The 14,420-nt window shown below is 36.0% G+C and overlaps 1 protein-coding gene across 3 annotated transcripts; it reads right to left on the reverse strand.

Annotated features, from left to right (window-relative positions):
- Window positions 1-354: 354 nt before the first annotated feature.
- On the reverse strand, window positions 355-13,648 carry LOC135144157 (uncharacterized). 3 transcript variants are annotated; one of them, XM_064076148.1, is made up of 9 exons: window positions 13,373-13,648; window positions 11,778-13,321; window positions 11,671-11,721; window positions 11,529-11,578; window positions 10,059-11,190; window positions 9,892-9,997; window positions 889-975; window positions 632-836; window positions 355-573 (listed from the first exon to the last, which is right to left on the reverse strand). In XM_064076148.1, the coding sequence occupies exons 6-9, from the start codon at window positions 9,902-9,904 to the stop codon at window positions 405-407; spliced, it is 474 nt and encodes a 157-aa protein (XP_063932218.1). In that variant the 5' UTR covers window positions 9,905-9,997; window positions 10,059-11,190; window positions 11,529-11,578; window positions 11,671-11,721; window positions 11,778-13,321; window positions 13,373-13,648; the 3' UTR covers window positions 355-404. The 3 variants fall into 2 exon arrangements, 1 of the variants encoding a protein (XP_063932218.1); XR_010283007.1 differs by lacking the exon at window positions 11,529-11,578.
- Window positions 13,649-14,420: the final 772 nt, after the last annotated feature.

A 14,420-nucleotide genomic window follows, 5' to 3' on the forward strand; every position in this document is an offset into this window, starting at 1 on the left:
ATTAATAATTTTTTGAAAGTAAGAAGCGGCACATCAAAACAATTGCGTCAGCGCCTACTTCGACTACAATCATTTATGATAATCCTGTATATATATGTATGTCTAACAAACAGTTTGACCTCAAGTATTATGTGCACTCTTACGTGAAGCCAAACTGTATGCACCGGAAATTCGCTACGATCGTGTTTTACTGGGTGCCTAACTTATGGGGAAATGGGATTGAATTCATTTATGTATGCACTTCGTGGTACAGCATTCTAATATAGCACTTTAAGAAAATTTAGTTTCAAATTAAATACATTATTTCCACTTTATTTCTAATAAAATATAAAACAGAATTTGAATTGGGTTATTATCTTTATTTATAATTATTTATTACGGGTACATATAAGCAAACACAATGATTACATTTTTGATCTTTCATGTTGCAGAAAACTTTTTATAGAAGCTGTGGAGCGCCTTCTGAGGATGGGATGTTTTTTAATTAATTCGCTTATTTCAAATCCTGATGGATACAATTTTTCCGCAATGTAGGTGCCAAAAGCTTTACGAACAAGCTGCTTTTCTGGTGTACTGTAGAATTTTTTCCTCAGATTTGAAATGTTTTAATAAATAAAATCATTATACCTACATTTCAAGTATGTAATTGGTTTTAATATAGTGTTCCACCCACTGCCTTACTTGCTGCGCCGTTCGGGTTTGCAGAGTTTTTGAGTGAGCAATAGCTTCTGAACATTCTGCCAGACTAGGTACTGTTAATTTTTCTATGCAGTTTTTAAACAGAACTTTTGCTGTCGACTTTTTTGGTGTCAACCACACACGGCGTTTTGTAGTCACTAGAAATTAAAGTTTCTGATTTTTAGGATGTAAGTATTACTGTATACTTACTTGGAGCAAGGGTTTTTTGAATGTGGGAAACATTTCCGGGGTCCCACTCATCACTACTTCCACCGCTGTATGGTTCGGATGATGGAGCTAAAATGTTAAGATTCAAAAAATAGGCAGCTTATTAGTCTTATTAGCCTAAACTAGCGGAACTATGATTTAACAAATTTTTTTTCTTAAAAAATTACGTGAATAATTATTGCAATCTGTTAGGAATACAGAAACTAAAATTTTAAAAGTTAATTTCTACAAGTGAATCGGATTAATTAAGGAATATATGTTGTCAATGTCCTTTTACGGAATAACTAAAATCCTGGTAAAATCAATTGTTTAATATTTTCTGAACCATCATAATGTTTTTAAAAGGTTTAAATACATATATTCGTATGAAACGTTAAATTATAAAGTTTATAATGTTATAAAAATTGTTACATAACGCTTTCTGGTGCCAATATTCGTTAAGTGTCTGCAGAAAAGACTTTTCAATTTAGGATGAAACTAATACTTACAATAATTAAATTTTCTAACAACTTTTATTTTATTTTTTGGAGTCGTAAAAACTGGTTCCTGACTGGTACTTGGCGGAGGAGTTAAATTCCCAACTAAAAATATATATGATTTAAAATTTGTCAATCATCGCAATCATTCATGTCATGGGGCGAATGGCTACTTTAATGTGTTCTCAACGTTTCAACAGCATCAACATGAGCGTCCCAGGATAACTTTGAATCCACTATTACTCCAAGGAATTTTATATTTTCAAGATTCTCTGAAGTTATTGTTTTTGTTGAGAAGATCATTGAGGCCGTTTTGTCTTTGTTTAAGAAGAGACCGTTTTTCAGAAACCAATCCGCCACCTTTGTTTGTGCTGAGTTAAGCCTGTCTACTAGTTTATTTGGTTCGTCATCTTTTAATAGCAGAGTTGTATCATCCGCGTATAGGATCATTTTAACATCTACATCTGCCGGTAAATTATTTACGTATATTAGGAAAAGTAAGGGTCCCAAAATGGAGCCTTGAGGCACGCCGTACGCGATCTTGCAAGGAGTAGATGTGGCGGAATTATATACTGTGACTTGATAACGATCTAATAGATAACTTTCTAGTAGTGTGAGAGATTGATCCGTAATTCCAATTTCTATTAATTTGCTGAGCAGTAAATTATGGTCCACATAATCGAATGCCCTAGACAAATCGCAAAACGCGACCCCAATATACATTTTTTCTTCAAATCCTTCAGATATATACGTTATCAATTCCTGAATCGCCAAAGTTGTCGATCTCTTAGCCCTAAACCCAAATTGTGAAGAACATAACAAATCCTTGCTATAGGCAAATTACGTTAGTTGTTTTCTAAAATTTTTGATAATGTTGGGATTATTGAAATTGGGCGGTAATTACTGTAGCTGTCCCCACTGTTTTTTTTATGAACTGGGAGTACTTTGGAATATTTTAGACATTGTGGAAAAAATGCATGCTTTATACTCAGATTTATTAAGTTTATTATATAGTTAAGCATGATAATGTTAAGTTCATCCAAGTCCCTACTATTTTTGTTTTTACTTCCCGAGCGTAAGCAAAGGAAGTATTGTAATCGAGTCCGTCGGCCGACTCTCTACTTTTACGTTTTCTCGATCTTTCATGACTCCTAGAATACGAAGAAATAGGTCTCCCATTTCCGTCTGTCTGTCCGTCTGTCCGTCCGTCTGTCCGTCTGTCCGTCTGCCGTCCCGGATTTTTATTAGACAGATAATCTCCTAAAGTACTGGACCGATTGTTGTGAAATTTTGTACTTATATTAGGAATATCATGTAGATGGTAAAACGCTAACCAAAATTTGTCTAATCATCCCCACCACTAATGCGATGACGTCACTTCAAAATTGTACATGGTAAATGGGTCTTAAATTGTATAAAATAACATAGTCCTACACATGTAGTTTACGACTCCGAATTCAGTTTTTACCCGAAACGTCTGTTCGGGTTTCGGTTTTACCTACCAACCGCGGCCCTTGTCAGCAAGCGTCCCCAACTTTCTCTTTTGCCTGCAATGTATCGCTTCCGATTTTAACAACTTTGTACATAGACTCCGAACTGTCAACAACAAGTAAATACAGTGTTACACAGCACATGTTTGTGTATCATTTATATCAATCTTTTTCGGTACGTATGTATGAGTAACAATCATACATCCAACATTGGTCCTTCGAGCCGGATCTCTCCACATGTGTGATCCAGTGCTGTGAATTCAACAATAAAACGCGGTGGTGCCATTTTTCGACGCCTGTATCGGGAGACGTGATCTACCGGCCATCGGAGTTCCCTACCGGACAGGAGAGCAGCGAATCCAGCCCATCCAGTCGTTTCATCCAAGGTTCCAAGTGACTAAGGTCACGTTTTTGGTAATTTTCGACGCCTGTATCGGGAGACGTGGCCTACCGGCCATCGGAGTTCCCTACCGAGCAGGAGAGCAGCGAATTCAGCCCATCCAGTCAATTCACCCAGGCTCCAGGTGATCTTATTACGGTTTTGGCAATTTTCGACGCCTGCATCGGGAGACGGGATCCAGCCATTGGAAATTCCCAACCGGACAGGAGAGCAGCGAATCAGTCTAGCCGTCCCAGGTGCCATAGGGCCTTATTGCGGTGAGTGGGTTCCAACTATTCCTTTTCTTTATCTATTTCCGGTCAAGCACGCATTCGACCGTAATTGTACGTCATTTTATTTAAATTTCATTGGCAAGTACCATTTACCTTGCCCGAACTGTACCAGTTTTACGTATTTCAACTAAGCGGTTTTTCAAATGGTTATGACGCGTTCGCAAACTTTCGATGCTCCACACATGGCAGGCGCGGAAGGTGACGACAATGCCGAAACATTTTCCGACTCAAATCCTACACCAGAGGATGCAGGAAATTTACAAATTTTATTCTTAAAAAGAAATCGCATTCACGACGAAATATCGCGTTTCAAGTTGTGGTTTGAAACAAACAATCTAAGTACATCCGCTTCTCGACTAAGAGTAAGATTGCGCGATTTTGTACGTATTAAGGCTCAGTTTGACAAAATCCATTCTCAGATTGAAGCTCTTGATGACGCCACCCCCGATTTAGAACAAGCTACCACAAGACTTTATTTTGAAAACGCGTATTACGATTTATGTGCAGATGTCGAAGATGCTATTGAACAAAAACGCGTTAAAACATCTTCATCTGCACCGCAAGGTAACGCACCTACGAGCACACCGTCACCATCGGTGCAGTCGCTCCCGATTGTTATTAAACCGTTTAGCGGAATTTATACTGAATGGCTACCTTTTTATAATACACTTAAAACACAAAAGGTGTCTACATTTACAGCGGCAGTAAATCGCAATAGTACACAATCCACTTGTTATTTTTGTAAAAAATCTCATTTAATTTACAACTGTGTTACCTTTTTAAAACTCAGTGTTTCGGAAAGAAGGTCTCAGGTAGATAGGTTGAAATTATGTCAAAATTGTCTCAAACCATCGCATACGTCCGATAGCTGTAAATCTATGTCATGTAAATTATGCCAATTGAAACATAATACACTTTTACATAGTGACCAACCCTCCCATTCAAACGAAAACCAGCCTAGTACCAGTGGAGTTTATTGCTCATCCGCCCTTTTTCCACAAGCCGTTTTGTCTACAGCAATAATTCTAATAAAGGATTGTAAAAACAAATTTCAAAAATTCCGGGCTTTGTTAGACGTGGGTTCAGAATCGCATTTTATTACTGAAGCCGCCACTAACAAATTGGGTTTAAGTACACAAAATGCAAATGTGGTCGTAGCAGGTATTCAATGTTCAAATACGACCGCTAGACAAAAGGTTCAGGTACAGATCGAGTCGTTACATTACTCATTTACAACAGCTTTAAATTGTCTGGTCATTCCCAAAATTTCTAAGAATATACCTGTCCGTACCTTTTCTAAAGATGAGCTGGACATACCTGAAGCGGTAAAACTTGCCGATCTTAATTTCAATTTGTCACAGCCAGTCGATCTGTTAATCGGAGCTGGATTATTTTGGCAACTGTTATGTGTAGGTCAAATTCAAAATCTACATTGCGGGGTCGATGATGTCAATTTAGAAAACCAAGTTGAAAAGTTCTGGAAACTTGAAAGTTATTCAAACGATGATAAGCCGCTCACAGCTCTTGAAATACAACATGAGAACTATTTTATTAACAATGCCACTCGATTGTCCAACGGACGATTTCAAGTCAGATTAACCTTTAGCAAGAGTTTCCCAATTTTGAGGAATTCGAAAGAAATCGCGCTTCAACGATTGTACTCATCGGAACTTAAGTTCGCAAAAAATATTATGTTAGAAATCAACTATCATAATTTTATAAAAGAAGACATTAATTTAGATCATATGCTTTTACTAGGTTCATTTACAGAGCAAAAAATCGAAAGTAAACCCCATCATTTTTTGCCTCATCATGCGGTTTCCAAAACTGACGGGGTCACTGAAAAGATTTGCGTAGTGTTTGATGGGTCAGTCAAACCATCAGTCGGAAAAAGCATAAATGCTTGTCTGAGTACAGGGCCAAAAATACAAAACGACATTTCCGATGCAATAATTCGATCTAGGACGCATGAGGTTGCTTTTACAGCGGACATTTGTAATATGTATCATCAAATTTTATTTCAACCCGAAGACAGACGATACGAAAAAACTTTGTGGTGGGATGATCCCGTGCTTTACCAAGCACGTGTCACTTTAGCCAAACGGGCTTCAAATACAAATTTGCTGAATGATTTGACAACTAACCACATCAATTTTCATTTCATTCCGCCTTCCGCGCCACATATGGGGACTATCGGGGAAGCAATGGTCAAATCTGCGAAAAGTCAGTTGAAGCGCGTTACTGGTGCATTTTTATTTAATTTCCAGGAAATACAGACGTTGCTAATACAAGTCGAAACGTGCTTGAATTCGCGCCTGTTAACCACCATGTCCAAAGATTCATATGACCTAACTCCTTTAACTCCCGGTCATTTCCTCGTTGGAACCCCTCTAAATGCTGTTCCAGAGAATAACGTCACCACGGTCTCAACGAACCGGCTCTCCAGGTGGCAACAATTCAGTCCCACTCAGCAGCAATTTTGGAAAGGGTGGACAGCAGAACATATGGGTCAACTTCATCATCGCCCAAAATGGACTAAGGCCAGCCACAAGGGCATAAGGTGGACGAATTGGTGGTCATTAAGGAGGACCACACACCCCAGCTTATATGGACCACTGGGACGCGTTACTACTGTTCATCCCGGTCTACATGGCCCCATTCGCGTAGTGACAGTGAGAACCGCGCATGATGTGATTAACCTGCAAGTGACTAAGCTGTGTGTGCTTCCGACATAAACAAATGTGCAGTGTCTAAATTTACCCCTTTTTTTCTATGTGTTCTGTACTCTATTTCATTGTCAATGTATGCACCTGTCATGTAGACACATATTATGTATTTCATATTTGCAATTGTTATACTTTGTCATGTTGAAAGTTAGTTCTTTCAAGGCGCCGGACCATGTTCGGGTTTCGGTTTTACCTACCAACCGCGGCCCTTGTCAGCAAGCGTCCCCAACTTTCTCTTTTGCCTGCAATGTATCGCTTCCGATTTTAACAACTTTGTACATAGACTCCGAACTGTCAACAACAAGTAAATACAGTGTTACACAGCACATGTTTGTGTATCATTTATATCAATCTTTTTCGGTACGTATGTATGAGTAACAATCATACATCCAACAACGTCCAGATTTTTGGAAAAAAAATCAAAATCATAAAACAACATTTTGCAATTTAATTTTGAATCTGCTAACCCAAATGTTTTAAAATGTTGCAGATGTTTTAAGGCTCTAAAGAGCATCATAAATCTTTAGTCAAAATATATTTGGTTATCCCCTCCAAAAACTTGATGATGTCAGCTCAAAAGTTTGCCGAATAAATCCTATCTAAAATGTACAAAATATGATGCGTCTGTACTTGTGGTATATCACTCCATTCATATTTTTTGGATCTGCATATACAGGGTGACTCAAAAAAATTAATGAATGCGCAAAATTTATTTTAGTGATTTACTGAGGAACTACAAAACCGAATGCTTTGAAATCTTGAAGATGTTTTAAAATTATCATAAACATGGTAAATTTTTGATCAAAATGTATTTGGTCGTCCCCTCCTAAAAAATTTATGACGTCACCACAAAATTTTGCTGAATAAATCCTATCTAAAATGTACAAAATATGGTGAGTTTCTTGTTGTGATTTATCATTCCATTCAAATTTTTTCGATTTGCATATATAGGATGACCGAAAAAAATTAATGAATGCCTCAATTTATTTTATTGATTTAATCAGGAATTACAGAACCGAATGCTTTGAAATCTTGGAGATGTTTTAAAGTTATCATAAGCATGGTAAATTTTTTATCAAAATGTATTTGGTCGTACCCCCTAAAAAATTTATGACGTCACCACAAAATTTTGCCGAATAAATCCTATCTAAAATTTACAAAATATGGTGAGTCTCTTCTTGTGATTTATCATTCCATTCAAATTTTTTCGATTTGCATATACAGAGTGACTCAAAAAATTAATGAATGCGTGAATTTATTTTATTGAGTTAATCAGGAACTACAAAACCGAATGCTTTGACACATAGGAGACGTATTAAATTTATCATAAGCACGTTAACTTTTTTATCAAAATGTATTTGCTAAACCCCCCTCAAAAAAATTGATGACGTCAGCTCGAAAGTTTGCCGAATAAATCCTATCTAAAGCGTAAAAATATGATGAGTACTTGTGATTTATCACTTCATTCATATTTTTTAGATTTTCTTAAGAGGTGGCTCAAAAAAATTAATGAAGTCAATTTATTTTATTGATTAAATTAAAGGCAACACTTATTATTAGTATCACATTGGACCAACCCAATTTGGTAGACACAAAATTTTTTAAAGTAAAAACTCGGTTGAAACATTAGGGTAGCACGCTTATTTACATCGACTTTAACATTACAGACGTGTGCGCTGTCTAGGTTCCGCGAATGTGGAATAGACATGTTTATAATCAACCAATTGTGAATTCCACCGTCAAAAATTAAAATAAAACTCAATGTTTTATATAATAAGCGGAAGTCGAAGCAATAAAACCGATGGTCGTTTTGTTTACAGTTTCTCTGTTTGACTCTCACGTATGCTGTTACGCTTGTCATCTTAAATTAAGAATGTTTATACATAAACGATTTTCAGTTGCCTCTCATATTACTAGACAGCGGATTTCTGTCGGGCTACGTCACGATTATAGGTGGGGACGCGCTGGATCGCCGGGACTCAATAGCGGGTGATAGATAATCACTGAATTTAATCGGTACTAATTCCATAAATATAATTAACGATTTATTAATCAAACGGCTAAGTAAATGAGAACGGGAATTAACAGCAGAGTGCAACGAAACAGCGTTGTTCTAATCTCAAATAAACGAAGTGCAGTCCGTAACCGCAATGAATTCGCATCCCGTACGAGCCATACCGAGTTTGGCCTTGCCTAGCACGACAGAAATTCGCTCTCTACATATTACACACCGGCGCCGTATACGTGAGTAAATTGTTTCGTTATTTTATTGATTATAAGAAATCAATATTCAAAACGACCCAATTCATTTTCCCGAAAATTTGGGAATACAATAATTTTATTCTTAGTATTACACTACATCTATCCCAACTGATATACGTGTCATTGCAAAAATGTTGATGACGTCATCGCAATTTTTTTTTAAATTCCCACTACAAAAATGTAATGAGAAAAAAATACAATAGGCATGCAGTCGTCAAGTTTCCGACAGCGAGGGAAGTACTGTCTAAACTCTTTAGACCAATTTTTTATTTTAGTTACTGCATCTCTAAGTTCATTAAAACTTATTTCTTTAAAAGTGAACTTTGTAGGGCAATGTTTATTTGTTTGTGTGTCAGCTAGGTCCGCTAGAATTTCCGGGTCATTCGCCATTTTTACTTTTAAGTCATGAACAACATTAACAAAGTGGCTATTAAAATCCTCCGCATTGAGTACCTCAGAACAATTATTATTTTTATTACTATTTCTGCTGGTATTACTTATTTTCCACGCGTCCCCAGGTAAGTTGGGCGAGCTTTTGAGTACGTGTTCTATATTTTTCTTTTTGAGGTAGTTTACTTTGTCATTAAGAAGTTTCTTGTACTCTTTGCATGCAATTTTAAAATATTCATTCCCCGGGAAATGTGATTTTAAACTATGAAATAATTCTACATACTCCTTTAACTGTAATACTTCTGTGTTTTTTTTTAGGAATGCGGTACTAGCAGACTTCTCCTTTTTGAAAGTCTTTAGTGGGAATGATTTTTTTGCTGCATTTGATAGTGAAGTTACAAATTGTTGCCATTTTTGTTCTAGACTGAGGCTGACATCCTCAACAAAGAACCAGTTAATTTCAGATACATAGTTATAGAACATATATAATCCGTGTTTTGTAAAAGGTCTGCACGATATTTTACTCCCACAACTTGGTTCGGACTTTGGACCGCTCACGTCGATACTGATGGCATCATGATCTGATAGTCTAGTCTCAATAATTTTAGTTCTGTATGGTGTATTTATATTAGTTATAATGTTGTCAATGCAGTTTAGCTTTCTCGTGTTTTCCTTAACTAGAACTCTCATTTAGTAACTGTGAATAAGATCTAGGAAAGTCATTACCTTATGATCTGGTGAATTAAACGTAATATTAAACTCGCCTATTATTATTGCGTCCTTATCGCCCAACTTTAAAAGAAGGTTGTTAAATAAGTATAAAAATTCTTCAAAATTACATTTTGGCGGTCGGTAAATGGTAATGATATAAACCCCCTTGCCGACTAATTATATTCCGGCTGCTTCCAAAACTCTTTCTTTACAAACCGATGTTAAATTTACAACCGAGTATCTTATGCTAGTATTTACCAATATCGCGCATCCTCCATATCCGTTGCTACGGCAAAAACTACCAGCGACCTTATATTTGAGTATTGTTAGAATCTCCATTTCCTCCATCTTCAGCCAGTGTTCGCTAAAACAGATAATGTCAAAAGGGTTGTCTAGAAAAAATAATTCTATTGCGTTAATTTTACATCTCAATGACTGAATGTTAATGTAGAAAATATTCAACCAATTGTCAGTTGTTAAACGTTCCTGGGACAATTTGCCACGTTTCCTCTCACTTGTTATAGAGGGCATTTGTGGTGCTGCGGTGGCTTCCTTGGGTGAAAAAATCTTGATATTAAACCTCCGCTTGGCCAATATTCCGGTTTGTTAATTTTTTCGAGGTTTTCAAAATTAATGGTTACTTTGAATCTGGCGTGGTTTTTTTCGTGTTTGTTTTCAAGTAGTTCACAGATCACTTCCGGGAAGTCGTTCATAAGATACGTCTTCAGGTCATCGGCTGTAGTAGTTTTGGCAAGTCGTCTAATATAGAGGTATATGCTTTTGCTGGTGATGATTTCAAAGCACCGGAATCACTATTTATCCCAATAACACACTTTTTGTTAGATGTGTCGTTTTTTGGTCTCGGCGTGCTCGATGTTTTGGTGACGCCGACGGTATCACCTACTTTGCTTTTGTTGGATCCGCTTATTTTCTTTTGGGTCTGATGATGTTTAGCGTCCTTTTTTGTGTTGTTTAAGGTCGATTTTGACAATTTCGAGTTTGTTTTGATTGTAGTGTCGCTTCTCGTTTTTATGTGTTCAATCGTGTCCACCATAGCTGCTGTCTCTCTTGATGGTTCGCCTTCAGCGCTGTTGGCGATATCGTTATCAGGTTTCTTACCGACCTTTTTGTCGGGGTTTTCAGGGTTTTTATAGTGTAGTAGGTCAATGTGACTCTTCATTAATTTGATAACACCTCTTAATTCGAGGATTAACTCATCTTTCTGTTTCAAAATGTAATGGAAAAGTTTATAATCTACTACTTTGTCATCTGCGTCCAGGAAAATGTCACTTTTGAATTCCATATCCTCGGAATCTTCGGAGGTTTCACGGCAAACAGCGGTGTTACATATCCAGTTCTTCTTCTTATGGAAACCTCGTAGATTCACATTAACGCAGCGGACGTGGAAGCTTTTGGTACACACAGAGCACATAATTAAGGCCTTAGTGTCGTCTTCGGCCGAATCTCAGACAGCACATATAACACGTGCGTTCTTGTCAGACATCACTACTACACTTGTAAGTAGTTTACCAAAGCATTCATAATTTTTACAAGAGCCTGTGAAAGTATAGATTCATAATGTTTTGCATGTTTGAGATAGGATTTATTTGTCAAAATTATGAAAGTACGTCATCAATTCTTTGAAAGGGGATAAGCAGATACATTTTGATTAACAACTTATCTTGGCTATGATAATTTTACAATCTTTGCAAGATTTCAGAAGCATTAGGAATTACAGCTTTAAAGTTATATTGTTAAAACTTTATTACACAATAGTGATTTTTTCCCAAAAATGTGAATGTCTTCAAATTGTTGGTGGGAATAAAAGAATAAAGTTTGGTTGCTAAAATATCATCTACACAACAATTTTTCTGGTAGTTTTGGAGATCACTTACCTAATAAAGTCGCTGATAGACAGCCAGAAACGAGCCAGAAACTTTTTCGTCTTGAACAAGTTATAAAACATCGAGAAAATAAAATTAGCCATCAGAATGAAAAACTTAGCAATATTTTGTGAATTTAGTATTAAGTGATTACCTTCAGTGCAAGTCCTAACAGAACAATTTGTGACAAGAGGTCGTTCTATATCTAAAAAAAAAAACATAAGTGTTATAACAAAATGCCTATTTCTTTTCCAAAAATACCTGGATCAATAGTTTTGTCTTCATTTCATTCACAAATTTCGTCCATGGTCATTTGGCTTTCTTGATCTAAGATTTTCTTTATCATTAAATCACCTACAACTATCTGCTGCCTGTAATACTCGTCGTGTATATTTCGTTGATGACCCATAAAATTAACGACGGTTTCTTTTTGATGATCCTGAAGGTTCATTGTTGAGGTCTTTGTTGCAAACTGTTTTCGTAGAAGGGTTGTTCTTATAGAAAATGGATTTTGTAATTTTGCCATAGCTGTATACTTTCTAATTATTCGACACGTTTCTAAAGTTCTGTATCGCTGTCCTACCATTTTCCCCGGCAAGCCAAAAATATAAGGGTTATCGTCCGATACTCCAGCCTGACTTCTATAGTCATTAATAAATGTTAAATATTTCTTTATATAATGGGGAATTATAACTGCCACCGTTCTGTGAAGTTTTCCTCTGATCATTAATTTGTATGTGCAATCAACTTCTTTATTCTATTGTCACCTAAATTGTTGAGCAGTTCTGGGAGTACTGCATCACGCAAAGTCTGTATATTTCAAAAATCCTCCACAAGTATTCTTTGGGCTTCACCAGCTCGTTTTCTATTATAAACACTGATATACATCAGTGTGAGTTCCGCTAAAGTCTTCCAGTGTGTAAAAGAAAATTCTTTAGTCATGAATCTTGTAAAAGTTTTTGCTGCATTTTTTAAAATGTAACTTTTAAAATTTTCAACATCTTTTGTCGTTGGAATGATACTTCTTTTCGTCATCATTTTTTTTCTTTTCATTTCATACAGATCTCTATGGGCTGGTTTCTTTATTTTACCAGGAACTTCTGTTTTCAGGAGTTTAAAAAATCTTTTAACAGCTTGTTCGTTTCCATCGTCTCCTCCTCGAATATAATGACTTTGCAAAATATTACAACAAATTTTTAGATAATGTGTTATGGTCAATGCAGATGTTGGTTTACTGTACACTGATGAATTATTATCAATTTCTCCCATCTGTTTTACTGCTTCAAGTGCCAAATCAAAATGTTGAGGGTAGAACAACTTACGAAATTCGTCAATGCTATTATCAATTTTTTTCACAGTTAAAAAATATGTTGCTAGAAACCTCAATTTGTTCCGTATCATATACTCCTGGTGTTCTCTATATTTGGGGACTAAATAATTGCCAATCAAAATTAACAGCATATCTTTTTTGACAGTATCCAATATTATATCCTGTTTCATTGGCGGCAAAATTTTCTCTTTTAGTTGCAAACATGCCGCCGGATGAATTTTACTAACCATGGCACGAGCAGCTCTTAAAACAGATCAACTAGCATTTTTATCTTTCAGATCTTTGCAGCAGTAGGCATAATGACGAGATAGTGTTATCTGTGAATAAAATCCTTTTGCAATTAGGGCATCTAAAGAGTCTCGTGAACCTTTTTGCACTCGTCTGATAAGAATGGGATTATCTTTATTGCTCTTGTTGTAATTATAATTGCCACTTTTTCGTAGATTTGCTATAATTTCGCAACGTTCAGGACTACCTGCAATTTAAACTTACTTAATTACACATTCCAACTAACTTGATAACTAACCTTTATTGAAACTTAAGAATTTTCTTACTTCTGCCTCTTCTGAGTGACAAATTTCAAAATGACGTGCTAAATTAGTTTTGAGAGTTTTGCAAAAAATGCAAAACTTCTGCTTGCACGAATAGCGTGAGTTTGTTCCATAATTTTTTGTTGCTAGACGTTCGGATACTGAAATAAAACAATAATGACAATAGTTATTTATGTTACAAGTGTTGAAAACGGTCCATTGCATTACGAACGGGAATACGGCGCGAGACGCAGTCGAGCGCTGTATGTAAGTGAGTAATGCAATGGAGTTTTCAGTCTAGTGTTGGGCGATTACGAATGATATAATCGAGATATCTCGATTATACCCGAATAATCGATCATTCGATTATCGTTTAGAAATCATTCGTTTATTCGTTTCGTTTTTCGTTTCGATTGCGCACGAGTACACGAACCGATTACGATTCGAGATTTCGAAATAATTCATTCGGATTCAGGCAATTAACCGTAGAAAATAATCGAAATCATTAGTAAATTTCATTTGTTAGGATGGTGGTAGTGTGTTACAAGTGTGACTGAATATAACTAACTACATAATAGTAAATATAATAATTTACAAACATATTGGGCCGTATGATTTCCCTTTTGTTAAGCCAATCGGTTTCTAAAATTTTGATTACAGTGAGTGAGAAAAGAATACGATAAAAGCATATATCAGAGAAAAAAAAAATAACGAACGTCTCTAAATATTAATTGAGAGAAAATAATACGGACCACTGACAATGAAACTATTTTCAATCAATAAATAAATCGTAATTGAATGTTCGATTCAGATTTCGTCAAGCCACGCATGCGCACTGGACATTGATCGAATTTTCGAGTGATTATTCGATTATTTTAAACGATTATTTCGATTCATTCAATTAGTGAAATATGTCGATTATGCCCAACACACGAAATTATGTTGGTATTGAATTTATTACCAAATACGTCAAATACCAATCTGTCAATTTGTCCGGGCTAGATTTTGAATTTCAAAGTAAGTTGAAATGGAAAATCGTGCACG

The sequence above is a fragment of the Zophobas morio genome, unplaced genomic scaffold (assembly GCF_036711695.1).
Source record: "Zophobas morio isolate AGI-343-1 ecotype UQ-CSIRO unplaced genomic scaffold, CSIRO_AGI_Zmor_V1 ptg000084l, whole genome shotgun sequence".
Taxonomy (NCBI): Eukaryota; Metazoa; Arthropoda; class Insecta; order Coleoptera; family Tenebrionidae; genus Zophobas; species Zophobas morio.